Below are 24,317 nucleotides of genomic sequence, written 5' to 3' on the forward strand. Positions count from 1 at the left end.
AATAAAGCATTCATCTCTAATTTTGTCAATATATTTGTCTTTCCACTCCTGGTCCTAAATCATTGTCAAAGCAGATTATTTATCATTACTCATTATGCAACATCCCGTTGTTCTTTTAAATAACCCCATAGAGATTGATTACTCCGAATTACTAATCAACGTCATTTCTCTAATCAAGGGGTGCAACCAACTAGACATTTTAATTCTTCATCAAATAAACGATGCTTCCAATCTAAATGAAGTACTATACAAATACTATACACTAGTACGAACCGAAGTTCAAGCTTCGTCATGGTTTGATCATTCTTTTCAAATTAATATCATTTTCAACATTTCAGATGATAAGATTAGAAAACTAGCCCAAAATTGGAACCGTGCAATATTTGCACAGGCAGAAATGAATGTTATAAAGGCACCAAAGTCACAGATAACTGCACTTGATGTTAATCTTGAACATTCTAAATTCTCACCTCCATCAAAAACCGAGAAGAAATCGATAGGACAATTCAAAACCACTGCCGTGGGAGGCACTTTTGACCATTTACACGATGGTCACAAGATTTTGTTATCGATGGCATCTTTCTTGACTAAGCTGAGAATGATTATAGGCATCACCGGATCTGAGCTATTGAAAAACAAAAAGTTTGGAGATGCATTGGAATCATTTTCCAAGCGACAGCAGTCTGTCACCACATTCTTGCATATGATCATGGGCGATGATCACTATTACGAGGTATATGAAATCAACGATGTTTGTGGACCTACAGGATACATTGAGGATATTGATGGCTTAGTTATAAGTCTTGAAACTGCATCGGGAGGAGATTTTGTCAACAAGTATAGACGAGAGCAAGGATATAAACAATTGGACATTACTGCGATCAAAGTCATTGGTCAATCAGAAACCAACAATGCTGAAAATTCATGGAAGGGTAAGATAAGCTCAACTGACATTAGAGCACAAGAGTTAGAAAAGACTAAAAGCTTGGAGCAATTCTCACGTTAAAAGAAAAAATGAATAACTGAGTAATCTGACAGAAAGAGAGGTAACAGCGAGAAATAAATTAAACAGAACAAGGAAGAACTCAACCGGAAAAGAAGAAGAAGAAGAACAACAACAACAACAACAACAAGAAGCAAAGAAAAGAATAGTAATCACAAACGAATGTATTTTGAATTGTCACATCCAAGGTAACAAGTAAGATTTATAGTCTCACCAACTCCTATAAAATTCAAAATTTCTATTTTACTATTGTTTAGAAAAAACAAAAATTACCCACCATATGAGCTAGAAACCAATACGCCTTTTATATTCTTTTTAATTTTTTTTATAAAAAATTTATCTTTCTCTCATTACCCTTTTTTCTATTTTCTAAATTTTTCCTCTCCTTCACTTTATAGATATACCTTTATCAAATGGGTTCACTCTTTTAGGGTTTCGATCTGGATGATCCAATGCCAAAAACGATCTTTCAATGCTTACTTTGTCAAATAAGACCAAGTTTTCATCTTCATCGTCAAGGTATTGACCTTTATTATTCAGATCTGCCAATGCGAATCTAATTTTATCAAATGCTTGCTTGCCCAAACCTAATTTTAACCTCAACCTTTCCCTTGTGCTTTTAAACGACTCTCCAGGAAACACAATAAACATAAATGGTATTCCGTGATGGTTGCTGCTGCTTTTATGGAAATGGAAAACAGTAATGAGATTCAAGCTTTTCGATGCAGTCTTTGTCTGGGTATATTCAGCTTTTTCAGCTTCGTTTGTTATGTCCTTTTCAGCATCTGACCAAGTTTTTTCACCATCGCCAATGTAGCACTTGTAAATATCATGATCACACAAAGCTTTAACTTCAGCTGGAAATAAGCCACAGTATATTTCGGAATGCTCAGCAATCTCATTGATTGGGAAATCAAACTTTAAAATCTCACTAAAGCTATGGTTAACTCCAGACCAACACAACAAAAATTTCAATTGGCTTTCTGATACTTTAACCTTGTGCAAAAGTTTTGAAACAAGCTCACGCACAGTCTCGCTTCTCTTCACCAATAGCTCAAATACTTGAAATTGCAAAAGGTTACTGAGCCAATACACTTTGAAAGGTCTTAAGCTTTCATAATCCTTCAATTTGATGTTTAAAATCTCGTATTCAAACTCGTAAATATCATCAACATGTGATTTTGGTGAAAATACTTGAGAAAGCATATGAATGGTTTTCAATGGGTACTTTTGACCTTGATTTCCAACTAAAAATATCTTCAAAAATTCGGGATCACAACCAACGACTTTTGATATAGCTTCTGCCAAATCATGATACGACTTGGTCTTTGAGATCCACAAATCAAAACTCTTGCTTAGCTTCTTTGCCAGCTCAATTTCCCTTTGAGTAACCTTGTCATTTTCTTGGCCATTAATATTATCACCTTCAGTCTCACCATCAAGTTTAGTATCTTCTTTATCGTTTTCAACGTAATCAGAGTCCTCATCTTCCATGTTGGCATTAAATGGCTTCACCCTTATATGCACTCTGGTGGCCATGAATTTATAGTAAGCCTTGGCCGATGTAAACTGTTTATCTCCAGCAATATCACGCACATTGGAGACCTGGAAAGTTATTATGTCTCCGCTGTTCAATTCCTGCTTATCAAAAGTAGCATCAAGATCAATGGGCTCAATCATTGTTGGACAAAGCTCTTCAAATGCTTCAAGCTCAACATCATTGGAGAATCCCAACAATTGCTTTACAGGCTCAACAATAGTTTCAATCTTGTCATTTCGTCTTACTGTTATATATGACAAGCATCTCAACTCTTGTGACACTGGGTCAAAATATTTGATAAAGATTGTGCTGTAACCAGAGTATGGAACAGTGCTTTGGAATTTCATTTCATCTTCAGAAGTGCTAGTTGCTGTGCCGACAGATTGGATTTTGTAAAATACTTTATCAAAATCAAATTTAGTAGGATCAATAATTTCCGTTTCACCAACAAGTTTGTTGATATTTCTAATATCCTTGTTGAGCTCCTCAACGAAAAAAACATGTTCATCGTGCCTTCTATTAAAGCTTTTTGCAATAACGTTACCAATAGTAGTCTTTTGTAAATCATCTTCAACAGGCACGTCTAGTCTATTGGTATGATTTTCTCTATGACTAAGCACAACGAGTCGTATCTTGCTGGCATCTTCATATCCCAATGACTCAGCAATTTTAGAAACCAAATCGGCATATGCAATATCCTTTCTAACTCTCAATGTTTTTGCATCGCACGCAGTACCAGCAAGTGCAGATTCGTAGTAATTTTCCACTGTTGGATCCAAGGCAAGATCGAATCCAAGATGGTTATTAATCGTTGAAGTAGTCACAATTTTCACATTGGTATAAAAAAGCGCTTCGCGTCTCTCGCGTTCAATGCGCTCTCTTTCTTCCATTTCGTATTTGATTTGATTGGAAACGTGGTCTGGTATTGCTGCTTCAATTGCATCGTCTTCAATGGGCACAATCTGGTCCAATTCCGACTCACGGTAATAGACCAACATATAAGCCGAAGTAACTCGCTTGATTAGATGTTCTTGTTGTTCAGCTCTGGTCAATTTCGACAACTCTTCCTTGCTCAAATCGGAAGCACCAAAGTTTTCTTGAAACACTTGCAGTTGAGTAACTTTCCAAACTCTGTCGTCATCAAATCTAAGCCAAGTTTTTCCTGAAGCATTGGGTTTGATCATTGCATAGTAATGACCATTCGAAATAGTTCCCTGGTGTACCAAGACACCATGCAATTTATAGTTCCAGTTTTGATTCTTTACATCTTGTGGTAAATCCTCATCCAAATAAGGCTTCAAATCTATTCTGTCTGGAAACTCATAAAAGTCATCAATCTTTACCAAATCATCAACCATAAAGTCGTATTCAAATCGTTTCAATTGTAAATGAAGTACCGGTGGGAATGATTCAAAAACAACACCCTTTTTAGCATCTTGGTACCCATAATCATCGCCTGCTTGATACTTGTTTTCGCCTTCTAACATCTCAATTTCAATATAATTTTTAAATGATTCTTCAAGGTTTCTAAAGCCTTTTACATTTAACTGAATATCCCAAAAGTCTTCAACACGCGATGATTCATAAGGTACATTGACACATTTGATGTATGATTTCATTTTGCCAACAAATATATCGTTTAATCCCTTTTCAATTGCGCTTCCCTTCATTGCATGTTCGAGTTTATCCATCAATATACGATTCAATTCTTGAACGTCATGTTGAGTAAATGCATCGGAAGAGTCCCATCCAAATGATTTTGTAAGTTCCATGGTACCCACGGGGTCTTTTGATGTTGATAGTAAATAGAATATTCTTTGTAAAGCCAAGGCGACGCCAGCATTTTTTTCTTGTTGTGTTGGTATTTGATAAACCAATTTTCTAAAAATCTTTGTTGTAAAGTAGCTTTGCAAAAGCGAATTCAAGTAGCAAGTAGCGCCCTGGTTGTTCAATCCAACGTAACCTGATTTAGTCTTTGAATCGTAATTGTTAAAGTTGTGCCATAATACCCCAGTCAGCGAGTCATCGATTACTCTAACAAACCCGGTAAAGTTCAATTTGTTATTTTCCAATATGGGAACTTCAAACAGTTTGTTTGCAAATTTTTTCAATGACAATGATCGTTTATCAATCAAGGCACTAAACCCCCAATCGGCATCAGTCTTGCTGAATCTATGTGAGCTTTGACTTGGTGAATGTGATTCTGGTGCCTCGGGGTTCCAGACATCAATGGCAAATTGTGCACAAACATACCAGTCACTATCTTTCCCGTTCAAGTTCGAATCTGCAGTTGTTTCGTTTGTTAAAGGATGTGGCTCCATATATGCGGATATATTTGCATTGGTGTTGTTTCCATTGGGAAAGAGGAGAATGTTCCATTCATAGTCTCCACATTTGAATTTTGGAGATCTAATTTTTTCTTCCTTTGAGAGCAGTGCCCAATCGGTAACTTCCCATACAAAGTGTATTTCTTCCTTGACTGGGTAATCGGGGATAGGTTTCATTAGATACTTGGCCAATTTGTCAAACTCATTAGCCATGGGGATCTTGTTTTGTGCTTTTTGCTGCGGTTGTATCAGCAGCAGCAGTTGTATCAGCAGCAGCTGCTGCTGTTGCTGTTGTTGTTGTAACTGATTTTCTTGGTCAATGTCAATATAATCCTCGCCACTTTCATCTACTAGCTCAACCTCTTCCTCCTCTTCAGAATCAAGATCATTATGGTCGATTTCGATGTTGCCCTCTTGATTGACATCACCAGTGATGTCAATGACTTCTGGACTTGACGAATCATTATTATATTCAGGAGGTGAGTCTGCTTTATGTTGAGTGTTGATGTCTTGATTCAATTCCCCTTTTTCATTATTTGCAGCAGCATACTCCTGACTATCGTCCTCTATATCTACCACGGTATCATCATATAGTGCTCTTCTCTTTGTACTTGGATGGCTATCGTCTGAAATCATTGTTGATATGTTTGAGCTTTTTATTTCTTCTTTTTCTGTTTGTACAAAAGATAAAGGAATTGCTTTGTGGAAAACTTGATTTTGATCTTGTTTGTCTTTTTTTCTTTTTAAAAAAGCAAAGGAAGGAAGAAATGTATGGGAATCACCGGTCTGGGGAAGAAGGTCAAGTAGAATAAATCAAAATGAAAAGAAAATCAGAAGAAGGGTTGCTTCTTTTCTTTTTTTTTTCTTTTTATCTCTAGTTTAAATTTGAGTTCCTCTTTCTTTATGATGTTTAATTTTCTAATTTTCCTCAACTATGAAAGGGAGACGGAGTATTAAAAAGGGGAACAAGTACCAAAAAAGCAAGAACCAAAAAAGCAAAAAGCAAAAAAGCAAAAAAGAAAAAAAAAAAAATAAAGAATAAAAACCTAAAACTGTGGTTGAATATGGTTAATGGTAAATTATATAAGGTAAACTGTTAATGTTCAGACCTATGTATCAATTGAGTTTGATAAAGGGGTGCTATATGAGTTTGTATACTTATTTTTTTGCTTTTTGCTGTATGAGTTTGTAGTCTATTGGTTGTAATAGTAAATTATTTTGCTGATTCAATAGAGTGTCTGGGGGAATTACAATGGCAATTAAAGATTGTAGATGACGGAGTAGCTTTTGATGTAGAGAGTGAAGTGCGACTACGTAATAGTTCCTTGCTCTTTAATTTTATTATTTTTAATTTTTTGTATATATATATATATGTCTAAATATATTTTAATATTTAATTTTTTGGAGATAGTGAAGCAAATTACCAGATAAAAGAAAATGGCAAAAAAAAAAGGCAAAAAAAAAAAAGGTATGATCCTTCTCATTCAGTTTCCTTGCTTGTAGGGTCGCAAATAAAAGCCAACCAATTAAAAAGAGGGTCACAGGTTTATGTGAATTTATAATAGTCATTGATGTTGAAGAATTAAAGAACTATGGGAATCAACAATCAATTCTACCTGTGTCACGTTTCTATGTATATATGTCTATATACACTTACATATATTGTATTGCTGTAAATCTGTGGTGTATGAAATTTACGGAGATATACTAAACGCACGTGATTTATTTGAATGTTTGCTTATGACAAAAAAAAAAAAAACAAAAAACAAATAGTGTCAAATCTTAAAAAGAATGCGTCATTAGAAAAAGATATCTCTAAAGAGTATCACGTGACTTAACTATAATCAACATACAAGCACTACCAAATGGGTGAAAGAAAAAGCCTCGGCAGAAAAAAATAAAAGGGAAGGAATAACATTCTTTTTTTTTGTACTCATCGTGTAAAATGAAAGGGACGAGGAACGAAAGAGAAAGAAGCCGAATTGCACAATTTCCACCATCCCTGTATATATATATATATATTGTTTTTTTATTTTTCTTGTAGAGAGAGGTAAAAACACGCACTAATGAAGGGGGGAAGGGGTGTGTGGGAGTGAGTGAGTGAGCGTATCTTAAAGGGGGCTAAGAAGGAGAAATAGTCCCCCTTTTCTTACTCTTACTGTTCATTTTTTTGATTGAAAAGAAGTAAAAGATGGTGATATCTTTTTTTTTCTTCTAATAAATACGTCAGTCTCCTATACTAATTTACTATCAGTACTTTTTTGTTGAAGAATGATCATTTTGATAACTTGGATCTCTCTATCATTAATTATGTATAGTGTAAAATACTCATCGTTATTTTTCTTTTTTTTCTCTGTTCTGTTGGTTAGCAGATTAGAGTTGATGTTGTATGCTGTATAAGTTATAGAATAGATTATTATACAAAAAGACTTTGGAGAGAGAGAGAGTGGGTGGTTGTAAGTGGTTGTAAGTGGTTGTGAGTGGTGATATTATTACACACCTTGTTACTCTGCTAATCTTTATATATATTTTATTATTAGTTCTCTATATTAGTTTTGTGTCTGATAATATTTGTACTTTCTCTTTCGAGACAACTGATAAATACACTACACTGATACACAATAATAATAGTAATATTATTATTAAAATATAGTATGTGTGTATGGATGTAGTTTACTCTTTCTAATATCGTGTCAGAGAAAAAATAGTTTATTATTATTATTATCTTTTTAAGAGTTTGTGCATATATAACTATCTAACTATATTATTTTTTTTTTCTTAGCGAATAATAATAAACAAATGAAAAAAAAAAAAGAAGTGGGTACTAACAAGCAGAAGATGAAAGGAGATAGGAGACATATGTGTTTTGTACTCAACACACCACTACCTTCCACCCCCTTCCTTTGGTATATATATAAGTGTATACATATATGTATATGTATATATATATATATATCTATTTCCTTGTGTTTGAGAATTAATGGTGTTTGTAACAGTATACAATCCTTTTGAAACATCTAAAGCCATCTATTCTCTCCATCCCTCGTGTACTTGAAACTACACTCATTACCCACCCCCTATTCTACTCATTATTCTTCCTCTTCTTCTCGTTCAGTTGCTGTTATTAACGAAACGCGCTAGAGAGTATAAATTTGGACAATCAAACCAAAAAGGGAAAGCATAAGCCTACCAAATAAAAACAACAACAACAACAACAACAACAAAAGTTAAGAAAATGAAATGAGAGAAGTGAGTCGGCCGCCCCATCCATTTTCTTGAATATTTTTCTTTTTTGGTACACACCACACGCACCACACACACTACATACTACAGACTGCAACAACACACCATGCTTTTAGCTCATACTAATTCTCTCTTTCTCTCTTTCTCTCTTTGTACAGCAATACTTCTTAGAGAAGAAAAATAATAAATAAAAAAATAAAATAAATAAAATAAAAAAATAAAAAATAAAAAATAAAAAATAAAAAAAACCGGGTGAGGAAATTCGAGGCAGAAATAATTTTTTTTTAAAAGAAAATGAAAAAAGAGTCTAGAGCTCTGCTGCAACGTACACTGTGTTAAATCAACGTAGTATATCTTGTAAGAGTAAAAGCACAAAAACAGACACAAAAGCCAATCAGACAGACACAAAAATCAAAAGTCTCTCTGTTTCTTTTTTTTTTTCTTTATTTTTGTTTATTCTTTTCAGATATTGGCAGGGATGTCCACCCTATTGTTCACCACCGTATCCACTATAATTTTTTTATTTGTTTACTTACCCATTCTCCTTATTTCTATTTCTGTTTTTTGTTTCTGTTTCGTTACCAAAGAGTAAAAAAGTCAACACTCAACGAAAGAAGAAGGAAGGAAGGAAAAATTTTAATTTTTTTTTTAATCTCTGAAATATCCCTTCTAGATTAATTCTTCTAATTCTTTCCCTTATTTCTTCAACTACAATACTAAAGAAAAAAGGACAACAAAGTCACCAACAAAAAACTTTTTTATTTTTTTTTAATCATTTGATATATACCTTCTTTTTCCTCTTTTTCTCTTTCTTCTTCTTCTCTTTCCTTTTTACCTTTTACCCTTTAACCACAACTTCTTTCTTATTCTAGTCATTCCTTACATTCCAGTAATAACAAGAAGTCAACCAACACATACAACCTACAACCTACATTCGTTCACTCATTACACATATACCAAAGTTATACACTCCTTTATATTTTGAATACTCTTTCATTTTATAACCAACTAGCAAATAACTTAACACACTATCGTTTAACCAGTTTATTTTAACTCACACGCAATGTTGTACAAGACTATCATCTCCACTGCCTTGTTGGCACAAGCACTCGCTGCCCCAGCAGTCAAGCACCAACACAATCAAGAAAAGCGTGCAGTCCACATTGTCACCAAAACAAATGTTGTTGTCATTACCGTTGGTGCCGGTGACTCCACCACCACCCTCTCCCAAGTCGACTTGAGCGCAAACACCGACGTTTCTGTTGGTGGCCCACAAACTGAAGCACCCCAAATTGTCCCAAGCAGCGTTGCCGAAGTCTCCACTGAAACCCCTTCATCCACCTCTGTCGCTGCCTCAGCCTCTTCGTCAAGCTCATCATCATCTTCATCATCATCTTCAAGCACTGAGTCATCAACTGTTGGTGCTGGTGGTGCCAAGGGTGTCACCTACTCACCATACTCTGACGATGGTGGATGTAAGACTTCATCCCAAATTGCTTCTGAAGTTGCTGAATTGTCCGGCTTTGACATTATCAGATTGTACGGTGTCGACTGTGACCAAGTTGCCCAAGTCTTGCAAGCTAAAACATCCTCCCAAAAGATCTTTGCCGGTATCTATGACGTTTCCCAAATCTCAGAAGGCGTCTCTGCCATCTCATCCGCTGTCTCATCTTACGGCTCATGGGACGACATCCACACCGTCTCTGTCGGTAACGAGCTCGTTAACGCTGGTACATGCACCCCATCCCAAATCAAGTCCTACATTGCATCCGCTAGATCCAGCCTCACCTCTGCCGGCTACTCTGGACCAGTCGTCTCCGTCGACACCTTTATCGCCGTGATCAACAACCCATCCTTGTGTGAATACTCTGACTACATTGCCGTCAATGCCCACGCCTTCTTTGACGGTTACTACACCGCTGACCAAGCAGGTGCTTGGGTCTTGTCCCAAATCCAAAGAGTCTGGACCGCTTGTGGTGGTGAAAAGAATGTCTTGATCACCGAAACCGGTTGGCCATCAAAGGGTGACTCCAACGGAGTTGCCGTCCCATCAAAGGAAAACCAAGAAGCTGCCATTAGCTCAATCAAGTCATCTTGTGGATCCTCAGCTATCTTGTTCACCGCCTTTAACGACTTGTGGAAGGCTGATGGACCTTACAATGCTGAAAAGTACTGGGGTTTCCTTTCTAACTAAATGGTAAACTATAACCACATTCCAAAATAAGTAAGAGCTCCATAATTTGTGGATGATTTCTCTTTTTATTTTATTTTGTTTATTAGATTTTTAGAAAAAGAAGGTGGACCGTTTGTTTTCTTTATTTTTTCCCCTCATTGTCCAACACTTTTTGTTGTTATTTGTTACTAGTTGCTTTTTGCTTTTTGCTTTTTGCTTGTTGCAAAAAATTTTTTTTTTATCCCCCTTGTTTGATTTTCACTTTTATTAGCAATTGTTTTTTTTATACCCCAGTATAGTTTGTGATGGTTTTGGTGTTTTGGCTCAATTGATCCAAAATACGAAGAAAGCACACTTATAATGGACATTTTATTTTTAAAAAGATTGTTGTTTTTTGTTTTGTTTTGTTCTGTTTTGTTTTTCATTTTCATCTTCTTTCTTTCGTCCGACGACATGTATTTATCTACACCTAACAGAATATGGAATTTGCAAAGGAAAACATAAACATAAAAAGAAACAAAACTTGAAAAAATACATTATCTATACACTTGAATTACTCTTCATTTAAAACATCAGACTCCATCTCCATCTCCATCTCCATCTTAACAATCTCGCAATCCCTAAGAAACTTAAACCTCCGCTCAATCTCAACACCACTCTTGTATTGAAACAAATCAGACTCCTGTTGAGTGCCCAATACAGAGTCAAATTCATCAGTCCAGATGCCATGTAGCTCAGTACCCGTGGGCAAATACTTGTACACATTAACCAATCCCTTTCTTATCTCCTCTGCTTCTCCACCTTCCCCTCCACCTTCCCCTCCACCTTCCCCTCGTTTTATTCCTTCTGCTCTTTGCTTATTCTTCAATAATTGCTTCACAAAGGCAGTAATATAATTCAACATCACTGGCGTCTCTGCCGAACACGCATATATAACATGACTAATGAAGTTATCACAAAGTCCAACTTGCCCAAGCTTTGTGTACACTGTTTCAATATCTTCCAAACTATCGCCCGCAGAAGATGTAGATGTGAGTTTTCTAGTAAGGACAAGTTGCGGATTCTTGTGCTCAAGCAATTTTGAAAATTTATCGGGCTTAACAACATCACAAAGTAGAGTGTTTCTCGCTAAATACTTGAGCTCGATATCTCCATCCTGACTATCCTGTGCATGGGCAGAATTTTGTGTCAGAGTCAAAATCAGCTTTTGGTCCTGATTCTGGTCCTGAGTTGGAGCTTGTGATTGTGAAGGAGGAGCAAAATCAGGGTCAAATTGAGAATCATTGTTTTCTTTATCTTCTTCTTTTTCAATCTTCTCCTCCCCCTCATCATCTTCTTCTTGGGGAACAGTTGGTGGCTGTGATTTGGGGAATGTGAAAAACTCTTGAGTTTGTGAAGTAGCTTCAAGGATACGTTCAGCATCATGTATTTGTGAACTTGATGCATTATTAGGTTGAAGTGCTTCATCTGCAGGTGCACTGAAATTCTCTGTGGTTTCAAGAGCATCAGAAAATTCATCGTCTTGCGGATCATGTTCATCTTTGTCTTCCTTATTCGAATCATCTCTAGCTTGTTCCTTGTTACGGGAAGCAGGACTTTCTTGATTCTTTTCTTGTTCCACTTGTTCATCATCCTCATCCTCATCCTCATCCTCACCCTCTCCTTCTTCTTCTCCTTCTTCTTCAAAGTCAAAATCGCCAAGATCACCAAGTTTAGGAACCTCAATTCGATCGGCAAATGAAGTATTTCTACTAACTTGACCAACTTCCGAGTCTTTCAACTCGCCAATCTCTTCGTCTAATGCTGCATCAAAATCTTGACCAAAATCGTAATCTTCTTCTCCATCACCAGCAACTTGCTGCTGCTTAACCTCATTCGATTCATTTGTCTTAGCTGCAGCAGATTTGGATGCATTTGCTGAATTATCATCCACCTTCAATTTTACCTCTTGCTTCCTCTTTTTACTAACAGGTTGATCATCATCATTATCATCATCATTTTGCAGATCTTCAATCTCCTCATCGTGACTTTGATAGTTTTTAGTTTCTCTGTGCTTGGCCTTTTCCTTTGCCTTCGCATCTCTCGCATTAGAGGCAGCAATAGCAGCCAAAGCTTCTGCTTCAGCAGCTTCAAAAAATTCTACATCATTATCCACTGCATTTTTATCCTTCCCTTTTGTTTGTTTTGGCTTCTTTTGCCTCTTCTCTTTTATAGCGACTTTATTGGTTATATTTGGCTCAGTTTGATCCTCATCTCTCTCAACCACTTCTTTTCCATTCTCAACCATATCCTTGTCCTTGGAATTAGCATTGTCATTGTCATTGTCATTGTCATTGTCATTTTTCTTTTGTTTACTATTCGCGGTCGCTTCATTTTGCCCAACTTCTTTCTCTCCTTCTCCTTCTCCTTCTCCTTCTCCTTCTTTCTCTTTCTCTATTTCGAGGATATGAGGCGGTATTCTCATCAACAGTCTCGGTTCCTTACCTTCACGCCGGCACTTTTCGTAATGTTCCATATATTCAACCATCGTGCCCTCAGTGATATATTTCCTATACCGGTCTCTCCATGAATGTAAAGTATGTCTATGATTAGCTCTATACATATCATTGAAAAACGAGTAAGGTGGTACGGTTTTCTTTCTTGGATCGAATGGTAATCCTTTCGATTCAGCAACCGACTTGTTGTAATTAGTAACAATTTGGCACAAGTAGTAATCGTCTTCTGGGGTAAACTTATTTTTCAACGTTTGTGGCAACTCGTCTAACCCAATTTTGATTAATTGATTTGTTGTAGGGTCCTTCATTAATTTACCCTTTTGATTGGTCTTGTAAATGAATTGCAACCGAGGCTCTAAATGACGACGGTAACGTGATCGAATCGAATTCCCAGTATGCGTTTTTAACATCTCGTGACCAGCAAGTTCACGAAAGAATTCGTGGCTGTTTCTGAACCTTGCATTTTTACGTACTTGGTCAAGAATGTATTCATCTTTTTCAGGCGTAAACCTATGGGATGAGATGGCCGCGTTGTGAGCAATCTTTTTCGGCTTTGCTGCTTTGGCTTGAAGCTGCTGCTGATGATGTTGCTCTTGAAGTTGTGGCTGAACCAGAGCCTGAGTCAGCATTTGATGATGCGAAAAATGTTGTTGTTGTTGCTGCTGTTGTTGTTGCTGCTGTTGTTGTTGCTGCTGTTGTTGTTGTTGTTGTTGCTGCTGCTGCTGAGGGTATAAATGTCTCATTTGATGACCGTGTTGTTCTAGTCCCAACACGTCAATCATTGGCTCCAGGTCTTCTGGAACTGAAGGAATGACATAGTTATGACTTGGCAATAAGGTACCAGCCAGAATACAGTCATCAATAAACTGCGTTCTAACATAGCCACCCATATCCTTAGTATGCGAAGTCAAGTAGATGACGTTTTCAACACCACCTTCAGTGATAAACCCACCATTCTCAATTATCGCAGTAACGTACTTCGCCCTGTTTGGTTCATTAAAGCCAAGGTAAAATGCAATTGGTTTCCCATCGCGTGTGACAAAAATCTGGTTTCTGGGTTTTGTATATTGATGATGAAACAATTGCTGATGATGTCCCTGATGTCTTTCCTGTTGATGTCTTCTTGGGTACTGGAATGGTTGTGTTTGTTGGCCTGCTGCCGCAGCAGCTGCAAAAACGGCAACTTGAGCAGTCGCGTCGTCAGGATCTGTTTGATCAAAGCCTGTATCAAAATTGTAGGAGTAGTTCATTTTTTTTTAAAAACTATGCGATCAGATATACAATTTTAAATCTTTTTATTCAAATACAAAAAAGGATAAAATTTTAAAGAAAGTAAGCAAGAATGTATTTGAAAAAAAAAAGAGCAAATCCAATGGATGGTTGCAAAAAATAGTGTTGATATTTCAAATGGATTACTTTTGTGATTTGAGTGTCTGAAAAATAGTACCTTTTGATATTTCTGATGAGTGTGGTGCTTGGATGTGTTTTGGTTTCTACAAGTGGGAGAATTAAATGAAGGAGGAAAGTTGTTGATGTATGGATTCAACTAAGAGAGACACGAACAACCAAGATGCGTGAGCTTTTTTTTTTGTTTTATTTTTTTCTAATTTTAAAAAAATAAAAAATAAAAAACTAAAAAGAAAAAAGACAGTCACGTGAATGGTAGTGTACTTTTGAGTATATAGCAGAAAGAAGCTTATGATTTTGGGTAGACTGGGGGGGGGCGAGAGAGAGAGAGAGAGTAAGAGAAAATTTGGGGAACATAGTACTGAAAAAGGACAAGGATAAAGAAATAGATAATAAGAAGATGATGATGATGATGAATAGAAAGATAGAGAGGTTGTGATGGGAATGTGAGCCTGAACTATACTACAGATTAGCCAGCAGAAAAGACGAGAAAAATTGCGTATATCTACTTTTTTTTTGTTTTCATTACTTTGTTTTATTATTTTGTTCTATTACTTTGTTTTTATTATTTTCTTTTTACATTTCCATGTCTTTTAATTATTATTTTTTTTATTTTTGAGGCTTCGATAAATACCTTTTGGGTGTATATTATCTTTGCCTGTTCGTATACTTTGGCATTTGGAACATATAACCATCTAAGTATCTCCGCTGTAGTCTACTTGTCATTTCCATTGAATTTTTCTACATTACTCTGAGAGATTAAGTAGGAGGGGGAGGGGGGAGAGGGAAGGTGAGGTGGGGTAAAGTTTGTTTTCCTTTTTTTTTTTTATAAAAAAGAATGTGTTTATATTATAGACCCAACATATATTACTCAAGAAAACATATCAAACAAAGCCAAAAGAAAGTTACCTTTTTTCCCTTTTTAATTCTGAACTTAATGAACAAAGTAGAAGTCACCAAACAATCCCACAGCAGCAAGTACTAAACTGGCACCTGAGATGTACGATGCAATAGAGTAACCAGATTGGATCTGTTGTAAATCATGGATAATCTCTTTCTTCAACAATGTAGATTCAATCTCTGCTTCAATTTCACCATCATTTTTCTCCTTTGCTTTTTCCTTTTGATCTTCATTTCCTTTCTTTGCTGGTTTTGGCATATCATTAACATCAGCATGGCCGTTTCCATCATCTTGTTGCTTCAAGTGTGGTGATGAAGGTTGTGTTGATGTTGGAGTAGAGATTCCAGATTCGTCAGATAAGTGGACATAAGATCTTCCCAATTCATCGACAGTATTGACTCTGGAGACAACCTCAACAGGTTCATCATCATCTTCTTCTTCTTCTTCTTCATCATCATCTTCAGAAGCAGTAGAGATTGAACTTGGTGCAGTTGGAGTAACAAATGCGAATTTAGCCAGTTTCTTCTTTTCAACAGCATTTTCAGGCAAATTGGTAGTAGTAGTAGTAGAGCCCGCTTGCTTCTTGTCCAAAATTTTGCCTTCGTAACTCCATGCATTGAGGTATAATCCAATCAAACTGAGTGGTGCACCAATGGCAGCGTAAAGCAAGTATGGGTGTTTTTCATCAACCACACTATACTTGAAAGCTAATGAAAAGAACAATGTGCTAAATCCGGTTAACAAGCCATTTACTATACGTGTTCCAAATACAAATGCCTTTGTCTTTGATATTTGCTGGTTCAATTGCGCTACATTGAATTGGTAGATGGAGTTTAATTGGTGAATTAGCTGTGGGATATTCTGGATCGATTGATATATGATGGATGAGGTGAGCAACCCAAGCGAGCCAAAGCCTAACAACTTGATTGTGTTAATGCATGTGCCAGCCATTGTAGAATACGATTATTTGTGATGTATTGGTGAACTTTTGCCTACCCAATGAGTTTCTTTGTAGAATCTGTGAAAGATGAGATATAACTGTTGCTGGCTTTAGTCCTTTACTGTGTTGATGTCAATGTTAGTTCAGTATCAAAAAAGCTAGTCTTGTCTACTATACTTGGATGTATATGTAAATAGATGTAAAACTAAGTGTGAGTGTACGAATGTATGTGTATGTGATTATACTGAGGGTATCTAAAAGGGGGGGGTGGTAAAAAAAAAAAAGTTGAAATCAGAGTGTACTTGTGAGTGATCACGGAGAAGTTGTATGTATGGGAAGAAGAAAGAGAGAGAAAGAGAGAGACAGAGAGAAAGAGAAGGCAAAATTTAAACAATGAAGCCCAAAGTACAAATAACAATTCTTAGAGAATTAAAAAAATAAAAAATAAAATAAAAAAAAGTGATAACAGAATCTATTGTCTTGTTTGCATAGAAAGAGAAAGAGAGAGTGAGACACACAGAGAGAGACAGGTAGTGCAAAAATTACACAGTTTTACTGATAAGAAGATAGGGACAAGATACTAGATGGCAAACTTCAACTTGAATATCGGTTCGAAAGCAAAAGAGAAGGAAAATTGTATATTGAACAAGCACAGAAAAGAGAGAAAGAGAGAGAGAGAGAGAGAAAGATTCTCTATGTTGTAGGGGCACCTCCAAGTTTTTAAAGTTAAGTATTAACACACACTTTCACCTCGAAGATAATATACACATGATTCTTCTGTAATGGTTGGCAGATTCCTTTTTTTTATTCATTATAGAATAATGTAGAATGACCCAAGGGGGGGGGGGGGGGGTGGTAATCAAACACAGAGCAAAAGCAAACAAATATTGCAAACCATAGCCAACATTATTTGCCCTCGCTTTGTCTCTCTCTCTTCTATCTTTCACACTCTTTGCTTTCCCTTTAAGAATATCCAATGGAAGCTGTAATACCGTTCACACATGAGAGGTTTGTTTTTCTTCTTTTAAATCGAGATGAAGCAATGAAGTAAAACGAAATAAACAATTTAATATCCGTCTCTAGCAAATCACATTCTTCTACCAAACTTTTCTCAAACTCTTCAGTAAATATTTTTACAGAATGAGGGGGGGGGGGAGAGAGAAAGAATTTGTACATACAAACACTGATACACACTAGAAAGAACCAATTGAGTTTCTTCAACTATAGGAGTATAAACAATTGTTTTCTGTATTAAGAAAGAGTGGAGTGTAAATGGGAAAAGAACTAAAGGTATTTTATAGCAACATTGTACCAAATTGCTTTGACCTTGAAAAACTAACCAAACAAAAACAAAACATAAAAAAAAAGGAAAAAAAACTTAGCATAGTTGAATAAGCAAGTTTCTTCAACAGGAACACCATGTAACAAAAACAATGAACATAAAAATTTGACTATAAGAACCAACCTTATATTGTCAAAACATATCTGGAAAGGAAGAAAAACAGTCGCAAGAAGGTTTTCCTTTTATTAAAATCTGGCGAAACGTGGGGAAACTTTCGCAGTATCCTTTAGTTCTTGGTTCCTATTTATTTCTTTATATTTTTATTTTTTTATTTTTTTTATTTTTTTATTTTTTTTATTTTTTTATTTTTTTATTTTTTTATTTTTTTATTTTTTTATTTTTTTATTTTTTTATTAAATTTGCTTCTTATCCCGCAAAAGTCATTTGCGATAATACATCCATCTCTTTATCCTTTTCACTCTTACTTCCAATCTTAATTCTACTAACCCCGTTATCGGAAATTCAATTAAGCGATATTCACGGAGAACGACAGACAGTATATAAGGGTTGCACGATTCTAATATATTGCTGATATAACTTGATTACAGTGAGTATATCTTAATCGATTCTTTTTTTTTCCCTTGATTCAAAACACAGCATATTTGGTTAATTCAAAAACTGAGCTTATCCACTGTTTTCCTACCACTCTGCATTTTGAATATGAAGCACTTTATCAATTCATCTCTAAAGTAAGTAAGTAAGTAAGTAAGTAAGAAAGTAAGTATATATATGTATATAGTTTTTCACCATTTTAAACACACATGCACAAACACATACACTTTTGATTCAAAAACAACAATCTAAGAGTTTCAAGCTAGAGCAGTGATATAAATGAAAAAACAACAACAACAAAAACAACAACAACAACAACAACACAATGCACACTTTTATTTTTCTTCTTTTTACTCTTCCTTCACTCTATTTAATCTCATTCTATGGCAAAAAATATTCTTTTCATTCCCAAGTATATTCCTAATAGTTATCATTGTTAATATTGTGTCACTGTTCATTGCTATTTCTTTTCATTTTTATTCTTATTTTTATTTTTTATTTTTTTCTGCAATCTATCATTTTGTAAAAAGGTTTCCAAATTACGACCTCACTTTCAACCAATCTGGTGCTAGTTCAGGATCAATCTTGACTGTTCGAATATCAAACCCTTCAATCAACAATTCAACCAAGATCCTTCCGCCCCTCGCACCAGTAAATCGTCTATACTCTTCACTCACACTAGCTAGATTCCATCCTTGTAACCTACGAAGACATCCAATAACTGTCCCCGTACGATGTCTCCCCATACCACAACATACCAACACCGGGTAATTCCGTTTATCCACTACTAGCTCCAACGCCTTGGTTATGGTCTGTTCATTTAACGAGTCCCACGGGTTGAGACTCACCAACCGCTGATGAAATCTACGCTGAGGAATAGGCGGCTCCGCCATGCCTGTCCCAGCAATTTCATCACCCTCTGCGTTGGTCGCACTTGTATTTGTATTTGTATTTGTATTTGTATTTATATTTGCACTTGTATCTGTACTTGTATCTGTACTTGTATCTGTACTGGTAGTCGCTTTTACATTTGCATCTGCAATTGTGTTAGGGTCAGCATTTGTGTTTGACTCTAATTTTGCATTGGTGATGTGATCTTGTATTGGCTCATCATCATACGCATATTCACTCATTCCAGCAACAAACTCAACTTGGATATCTTGTGCAGCGCAGTAATCCAAAAATTCGTCATTTGGCTCCTCTGATGCAAGCCAAATAATGGTCTTGAGATTCAATTGATTCAAAAAGGACTGATTAATCATTGATGGCTGACCTGATCTATATAGCTGCCTTTCAACCGGACAGAAATTGAGCGGAGGAATTATGCGAAGTGAAGGTGGTTCAGTAATTTTTCGAAGATTAAGATTGTTTCCCTCAAAAGGAATATGCTGTTGTCGTTGAAGAGACTCATCTTGGATTCTTTGCAGGTGCAGCAGCAGCTCCTTTGTCTGTGAAGCATTTAGCAGTTGTGTGAGTTTAGACTCCTCTAATTTCACCACATCATTAGGGTCTTTTTTCTCAATTCCTTGGAAAGAATCTCCCGTTCCACTTTTAAGTACCAGCTGCTCAATCGACATTTGAATTAAGATATGAAATATGAGATTTTGGGACAGAGGGTTTGAAAATAAAATGGAGACAATTGGATAAAAAAGTAAGTAAATAATCAAGAAAGTAAGCAAGAAACCACTTTTGTCTTTCCAAAAACTATGTTGGTGATAGAACCAATGTCCTTTTTTTGGGCAACGGAAATGCTTACAACCTCGTGTCTTCCTTTCTTACAAAGTTCCGCGAAATAGTTGAAAACGACAGAAAAAAAAAAAATCAGAAAAATCAAAAAAATTACTAGACACCGTAATTTTACACGTCCAAATTTCTCTACTTAGTTCCAACACAAGTTATTCAACCCAGTCTTCTTGACAAAGCTAACTACTCAACAACTTATTTCAAACAAAACTCATTCACTCTCCGCTCAAAAAAATCAAACGCAACCCCTTTTTCTGCTATTTAATCTTTAAAGCTCACTTCCTTCTCAATAGCTATGGCAAAGAATAACGCAGCAATAAAAAAGGCAACACAAGCAGTGCAAGCAGTGCAAGCAAAGCAAAGCAAACTTGACTCCAACACTACTCAGCCTTCTACCACATCTTCAAAAGCCACCATATCAACATCTTCACTTGCACCAAAGGAAGTCAAAGCAACCCTTGCGCAATTGAACCAAGCATTGGCCACAACAATTCATGACTATTTTCATACCCTCACACCAAAACTCAAGCTTATAGATATCTTTTTAGTATTCTTGGTGGTGCTTGGTGTTTTGCAATTTGTATATGTGCTATTGATTGGTAATTTCCCATTCAATGCGTTCTTGGGTGGTTTTGCAGCATGCGTTGGCCAATTTGTCTTGCTTGTGAGTTTGAGATTACAGATTAATGATGGAGAAAGGGAATTGAAAAGAAGAGTGTTAAATACCCCTAAAGTGAACATTGGTGAGAAAACAAACGTAATTGTTGATGAAAACACTAGAGACTCTGAAGTTATTGGCGTGCAAGTTGCAGAAATAGAAGAGGAGGAGGAAAATGACGGAGGAGCAAAAAAAGTATTCAATACAATTTCACCAGAACGTGCATTTGGTGATTTCATTTTTGCTAGTTTAATCTTGCACTTTATTGTGATCCACTTTATCAATTGAGCAAGAATGGACTTTTTATACAAGAAATGAATTAAAGAGATTTATAAAGAGATTAAGTTTTCTTTCAAAAAATTGGTGATATAAATTTATTTGGTGTGATGTACTTGTTTTCTTTTTTACATTTTCTTTTTTTTTTTTTTTTTTACTTTAGCATTTTTTTGTTTTTCGAATATATAAAATAAATACTTTGACTAAACTCAATGAACCCACAACGTGTGCAAGCAAAAATAAGGGATGAATAATGTCAACATTTGGTTGTAGTGAATGGTTTAATTTTGAACCTCAAAAAATAAACAAGAAAAAAAAAGAAAAAACAAAAGAAATGGATTTAGTATGTTTATTTGGTCAATAGCTTCTTCATCTTCACGTTATCGTTATTGTCGCTGATGAAAGAAAGCAAAAAAAAAAGTCGAGGTCAATCAAATGGCAATTGAGTATCAAACTCGCTGATTGCCACCCTTTCAATTTTGAAGTTATTTAAAGAATTAATTGGAATTTTCATTTGTGTTTTTTATTATTTTTCATTTTTTTTTTATTCTTTTACATTTGAACCTGTTTCTTCGTATCAGTTTACACAATGACACAACAACCCGACTTTGATTTTTCCTTTGATGCTGGTGTTGTCAGAGACTGTTGTTTTCGCGAGGCAGCAGCTCCATTTGATGCACCTTCCTTATTCTTTATGTTATTACTGCTTCCACCAGCAGATCCAGCAGCACCAGATACACCCGCCACCGATTGCGATTGGGATTGGGATTGTGATTGTGATTGTTGTTGTTGTTGTTGTTGTATTTGTTGAGTCAGTTGTTTTTGAGCCAGTTGGTTATTCAGTCCATTCAACTGAGCCTCTTGTTCCTTCTTCAAGTTCAGTTCCATATCCCTTGTGAATCTCACCAAGTCAAAGAATGCTTCTTCGACATTGATCCTTTGCTTTGCAGAAGTCTCCAAGAATGGACAGTGGAATGAATTGGCCAAAGCCAACCCTTCTTCGTAACTGACCTGTCTCTCCATCTCCAAATCGCATTTATTCCCAACAACAAGGACGGGAACGCGATCTGTATCCTTGACCCGTTGTATTTGTTCGTAAAATTGTTGCAATTCTTCGAGTGAGTTTCTTGAGTTGATCGAGTAAACAAGTAAGAAACCTTCACCAGTTCTCATGTATTGTTCTCTCATTGCAGAGTATTCTTCTTGTCCAGCTGTGTCCAAGATATCCAAGAGGACTTGTTGACCGTCGATTGTGCATTGTTTTCTATAACTATCTTCAATTGTAGGGTCATACTCGTCAACAAAATGCGATTGGATCAATTGGATGGTCAATGCTGATTTACCAACACCACCTCCACCAACAACAACTAATTTGTATTCTCTTAACATTGATCAAATTACCTGTTTATGGGGTTTTTTTTTTCTTCTTTTTTTATGATAATATTTTCTCTCAATATAACTATCGAGACGAGATAAATGTAGAAAAAAAAAGAATAAAAGCGAAATGGAATAAATAAAAGCTGGATTTCTTTGTCTTGAGTTAAAGTTTCAGCTTGTTAATTGAGCTTGTTATTTGTTGCTTTTTATAATTTTGTTATATCTGGTTGAGGAATGCTGGGCTGAGAAATTGTGTTCTAGTTTCTGTTTTTGTTTGTTTTTCTCTCCTTGAAAATTGAGTTGAAAATTTCAAAGCCAAAAATAAAAAAATAAAAAATTTTAAAAAAAAAATTTAAAAATAAAAAAAAAATTATTGAAATTATTGCAAATTCCTCTTTTGGTATTTGGTGATCCTGTGCGCTATAGGTAAGGGTCACTGATTAGAATAGACGAGGAAGCAATATCGAGCCAAAAATTTGGTTGATTGATTAATTAATCGGTTGGTTGGTTGGTTGGTAGGGGAAGTAGGAGGGTGAAGACAAAACAAGGAGAATAAATGTTAGTTTGTAAACCTAAGTGAAACGAATAATAGGGTTTTTAAGGGTTGATAAAATAAGCAAAGGAAAAGAAAAGAAAATAAAAGAAAATAAAAACTTCCTTCTCGTGAACGTGAATGTGAATGCTTATGGGGCAGTCTATTTATATTTATATTTCTTCTGAACTTTGTTCCAACGCTCGTTCTTGTTCCTTTTCTTGTTCCTTTCCTTCTTGTTGTTGTTGTTATTCTTAGTGCTGTCCTTTTTCTTCGACTTTGACTTGTAGTACTAATTCCAAATACTCCCTTTGATTCTGTGATATATTTAAAAAGTATAGTACTTCTTTTAGAGTATGTAAGAGCTTGTGAGTGTTGAAGCTAAGTGGGAAATTGGAATTTCGAGTAAAGCAAAGAGCGAAACTAAAATAACAAATTGAAGAAAATATAATGCACTCTGCTTCCAATGGTTTTGCACATTGTAACAATAAACACCATGCATGGACAACAAAAGATTTATGCTCTACTTGTGCTTGAAGAGCAAACAAGAGCACAGACATAAAAGAATAGACACAAGAAAGATATACAGAGAGAGAGAGAGAGTGTGTGTGTATGAGTTTGTGTGTGAGTGTGAGAGAAATGGAACAAGAGGTGGAATCAGCAGAATTGTGTTAATCACCCTGCCTGTGCTTCTTTCTTCTTTCTTCTGCTTCTATTTCTGCTTCTGCATTTACTTCTCTCGTATTGTGTAACATACATTAATTCCGTATACTATGATTTGTATTTCAAATAGAGTGCGTGCTTTGACTCGACTTGACAGATACGAGACAGAAATAGAATTAAAATTAGAATTAGAAATAGGAACAAAGAGGGAGCATGGATAGAAATATACAGTTTACACGATGAGGGAAGAAGGAAGTAGATCCAAATCATATACAGACGACAGAGTGTTCCCGGGGGTTTCCAGAATTTCAGCTTATTCTGCTGATATTGGTGGTGGGGGGGGGGGGGGAAGGGGTTATTGGTTATGAGTGCAAGGCATAAGCAAGAAAGGACACATAATACAAAGTCAAAAAACAACAAAATTTAAATTAAACTCTTTTGTAGCATCGTTGGAAAGGGTAATATTCGTAGCACAGAAATGGGCAAAGCTTTAGCCCCACTTTATAATTCATCAATTAATTATGTTCTCTTTTTCTTTGGTCACCCTCGTTGCATTTGCACGAGTTAGCCATTTATTTCTGTTCCAGTTATGTCCGCCCTAGAGGCGCAAAAGTTTATCCGAGCTCAAATTCCATGTTCACATTGAGTCGTCCGCCCCTCCTTTCGCCCATTACATTTTTTTTTTATCTTCATTAATTTAAAGATAACTATTATTGCTGCCACAAGCGTCAATAAAAATACCACCACCAAAACTATTATTACTATTACTACTACTACTACAACAAGCACCACTATTAACGCTCAGTGCAACAACAACACAATCATCTCTATTATCGTGCCAGTTTATATTTCCATTTTTTTTTTCTCTGTTTTTTTTTAGTTTATTTTATTTTTTTGCGCGCGCACCGCCTCGCTTCGTATCAGCACGAATGGTTTACATCATCACCCTTATTGTTGGTTTGAATAAAGTGTTTCAGCAAACACATGGAAATTCAAACACACATTCACAAACACAAACAGAGAGACAGATACACAAATATTGATACCACCACATTTGTGTTGGAATACTTTGTCTTAATTCCAAAGCTAAAAATTCTTCTTTTTTTTTTTTTTTCAAATGACGGCTTCTTCCCCGCTTTTCTGTC

At 35.8% G+C, this 24,317-nt stretch overlaps 8 protein-coding genes across 8 annotated transcripts; 3 read left to right on the top strand and 5 right to left on the bottom strand. All coding sequences in view use genetic code 12, as the record gives it.

Annotated features, from left to right (window-relative positions):
• Window positions 1-94: 94 nt before the first annotated feature.
• On the top strand, window positions 95-1,006 carry PVL30_003212 (uncharacterized protein; the record flags this gene model as incomplete). Its single annotated transcript, XM_001525756.2, has 1 exon — window positions 95-1,006. One exon carries the CDS (start codon window positions 95-97, stop codon window positions 1,004-1,006), a length of 912 nt encoding a protein of 303 aa, XP_001525806.2.
• A 384-nt stretch (window positions 1,007-1,390) lies between these two features.
• Window positions 1,391-5,506, bottom strand: UBP15 (ubiquitin-specific protease ubp15; the record flags this gene model as incomplete). Its single annotated transcript, XM_001525757.2, has 1 exon — window positions 1,391-5,506. One exon carries the CDS (start codon window positions 5,504-5,506, stop codon window positions 1,391-1,393), a length of 4,116 nt encoding a protein of 1,371 aa, XP_001525807.2.
• A 3,670-nt stretch (window positions 5,507-9,176) lies between these two features.
• On the top strand, window positions 9,177-10,307 carry MP65 (Cell surface mannoprotein mp65; the record flags this gene model as incomplete). The annotated part of the gene is made up of 1 exon (XM_001525758.2): window positions 9,177-10,307. The coding sequence occupies one exon, from the start codon at window positions 9,177-9,179 to the stop codon at window positions 10,305-10,307; it is 1,131 nt and encodes a 376-aa protein (XP_001525808.2).
• A 532-nt stretch (window positions 10,308-10,839) lies between these two features.
• Window positions 10,840-14,031, bottom strand: RAP1 (DNA-binding transcription factor rap1; the record flags this gene model as incomplete). Its single annotated transcript, XM_001525759.2, has 1 exon — window positions 10,840-14,031. One exon carries the CDS (start codon window positions 14,029-14,031, stop codon window positions 10,840-10,842), a length of 3,192 nt encoding a protein of 1,063 aa, XP_001525809.2.
• Window positions 14,032-15,122: 1,091 nt separating this feature from the next.
• On the bottom strand, window positions 15,123-16,040 carry PVL30_003216 (uncharacterized protein; the record flags this gene model as incomplete). The annotated part of the gene is made up of 1 exon (XM_001525761.2): window positions 15,123-16,040. The coding sequence occupies one exon, from the start codon at window positions 16,038-16,040 to the stop codon at window positions 15,123-15,125; it is 918 nt and encodes a 305-aa protein (XP_001525811.2).
• A 2,422-nt stretch (window positions 16,041-18,462) lies between these two features.
• Window positions 18,463-19,500, bottom strand: OCA1 (tyrosine-protein phosphatase required for protection against superoxide stress (By similarity); the record flags this gene model as incomplete). Its single annotated transcript, XM_001525762.1, has 1 exon — window positions 18,463-19,500. One exon carries the CDS (start codon window positions 19,498-19,500, stop codon window positions 18,463-18,465), a length of 1,038 nt encoding a protein of 345 aa, XP_001525812.2.
• A 461-nt stretch (window positions 19,501-19,961) lies between these two features.
• Window positions 19,962-20,612, top strand: OST2 (oligosaccharyltransferase complex subunit epsilon; the record flags this gene model as incomplete). The annotated part of the gene is made up of 1 exon (XM_001525763.2): window positions 19,962-20,612. One exon carries the CDS (start codon window positions 19,962-19,964, stop codon window positions 20,610-20,612), a length of 651 nt encoding a protein of 216 aa, XP_001525813.2.
• Window positions 20,613-21,182: 570 nt separating this feature from the next.
• RAS1 (Ras GTPase) lies at window positions 21,183-21,989 on the bottom strand (the record flags this gene model as incomplete). Its single annotated transcript, XM_001525764.2, has 1 exon — window positions 21,183-21,989. One exon carries the CDS (start codon window positions 21,987-21,989, stop codon window positions 21,183-21,185), a length of 807 nt encoding a protein of 268 aa, XP_001525814.2.
• Window positions 21,990-24,317: the final 2,328 nt, after the last annotated feature.

The sequence above is a fragment of the Lodderomyces elongisporus genome, chromosome 4 (genome assembly GCF_030384665.1).
Source record: "Lodderomyces elongisporus chromosome 4, complete sequence".
NCBI classification, from domain to species: domain Eukaryota; kingdom Fungi; phylum Ascomycota; class Pichiomycetes; order Serinales; family Debaryomycetaceae; genus Lodderomyces; species Lodderomyces elongisporus.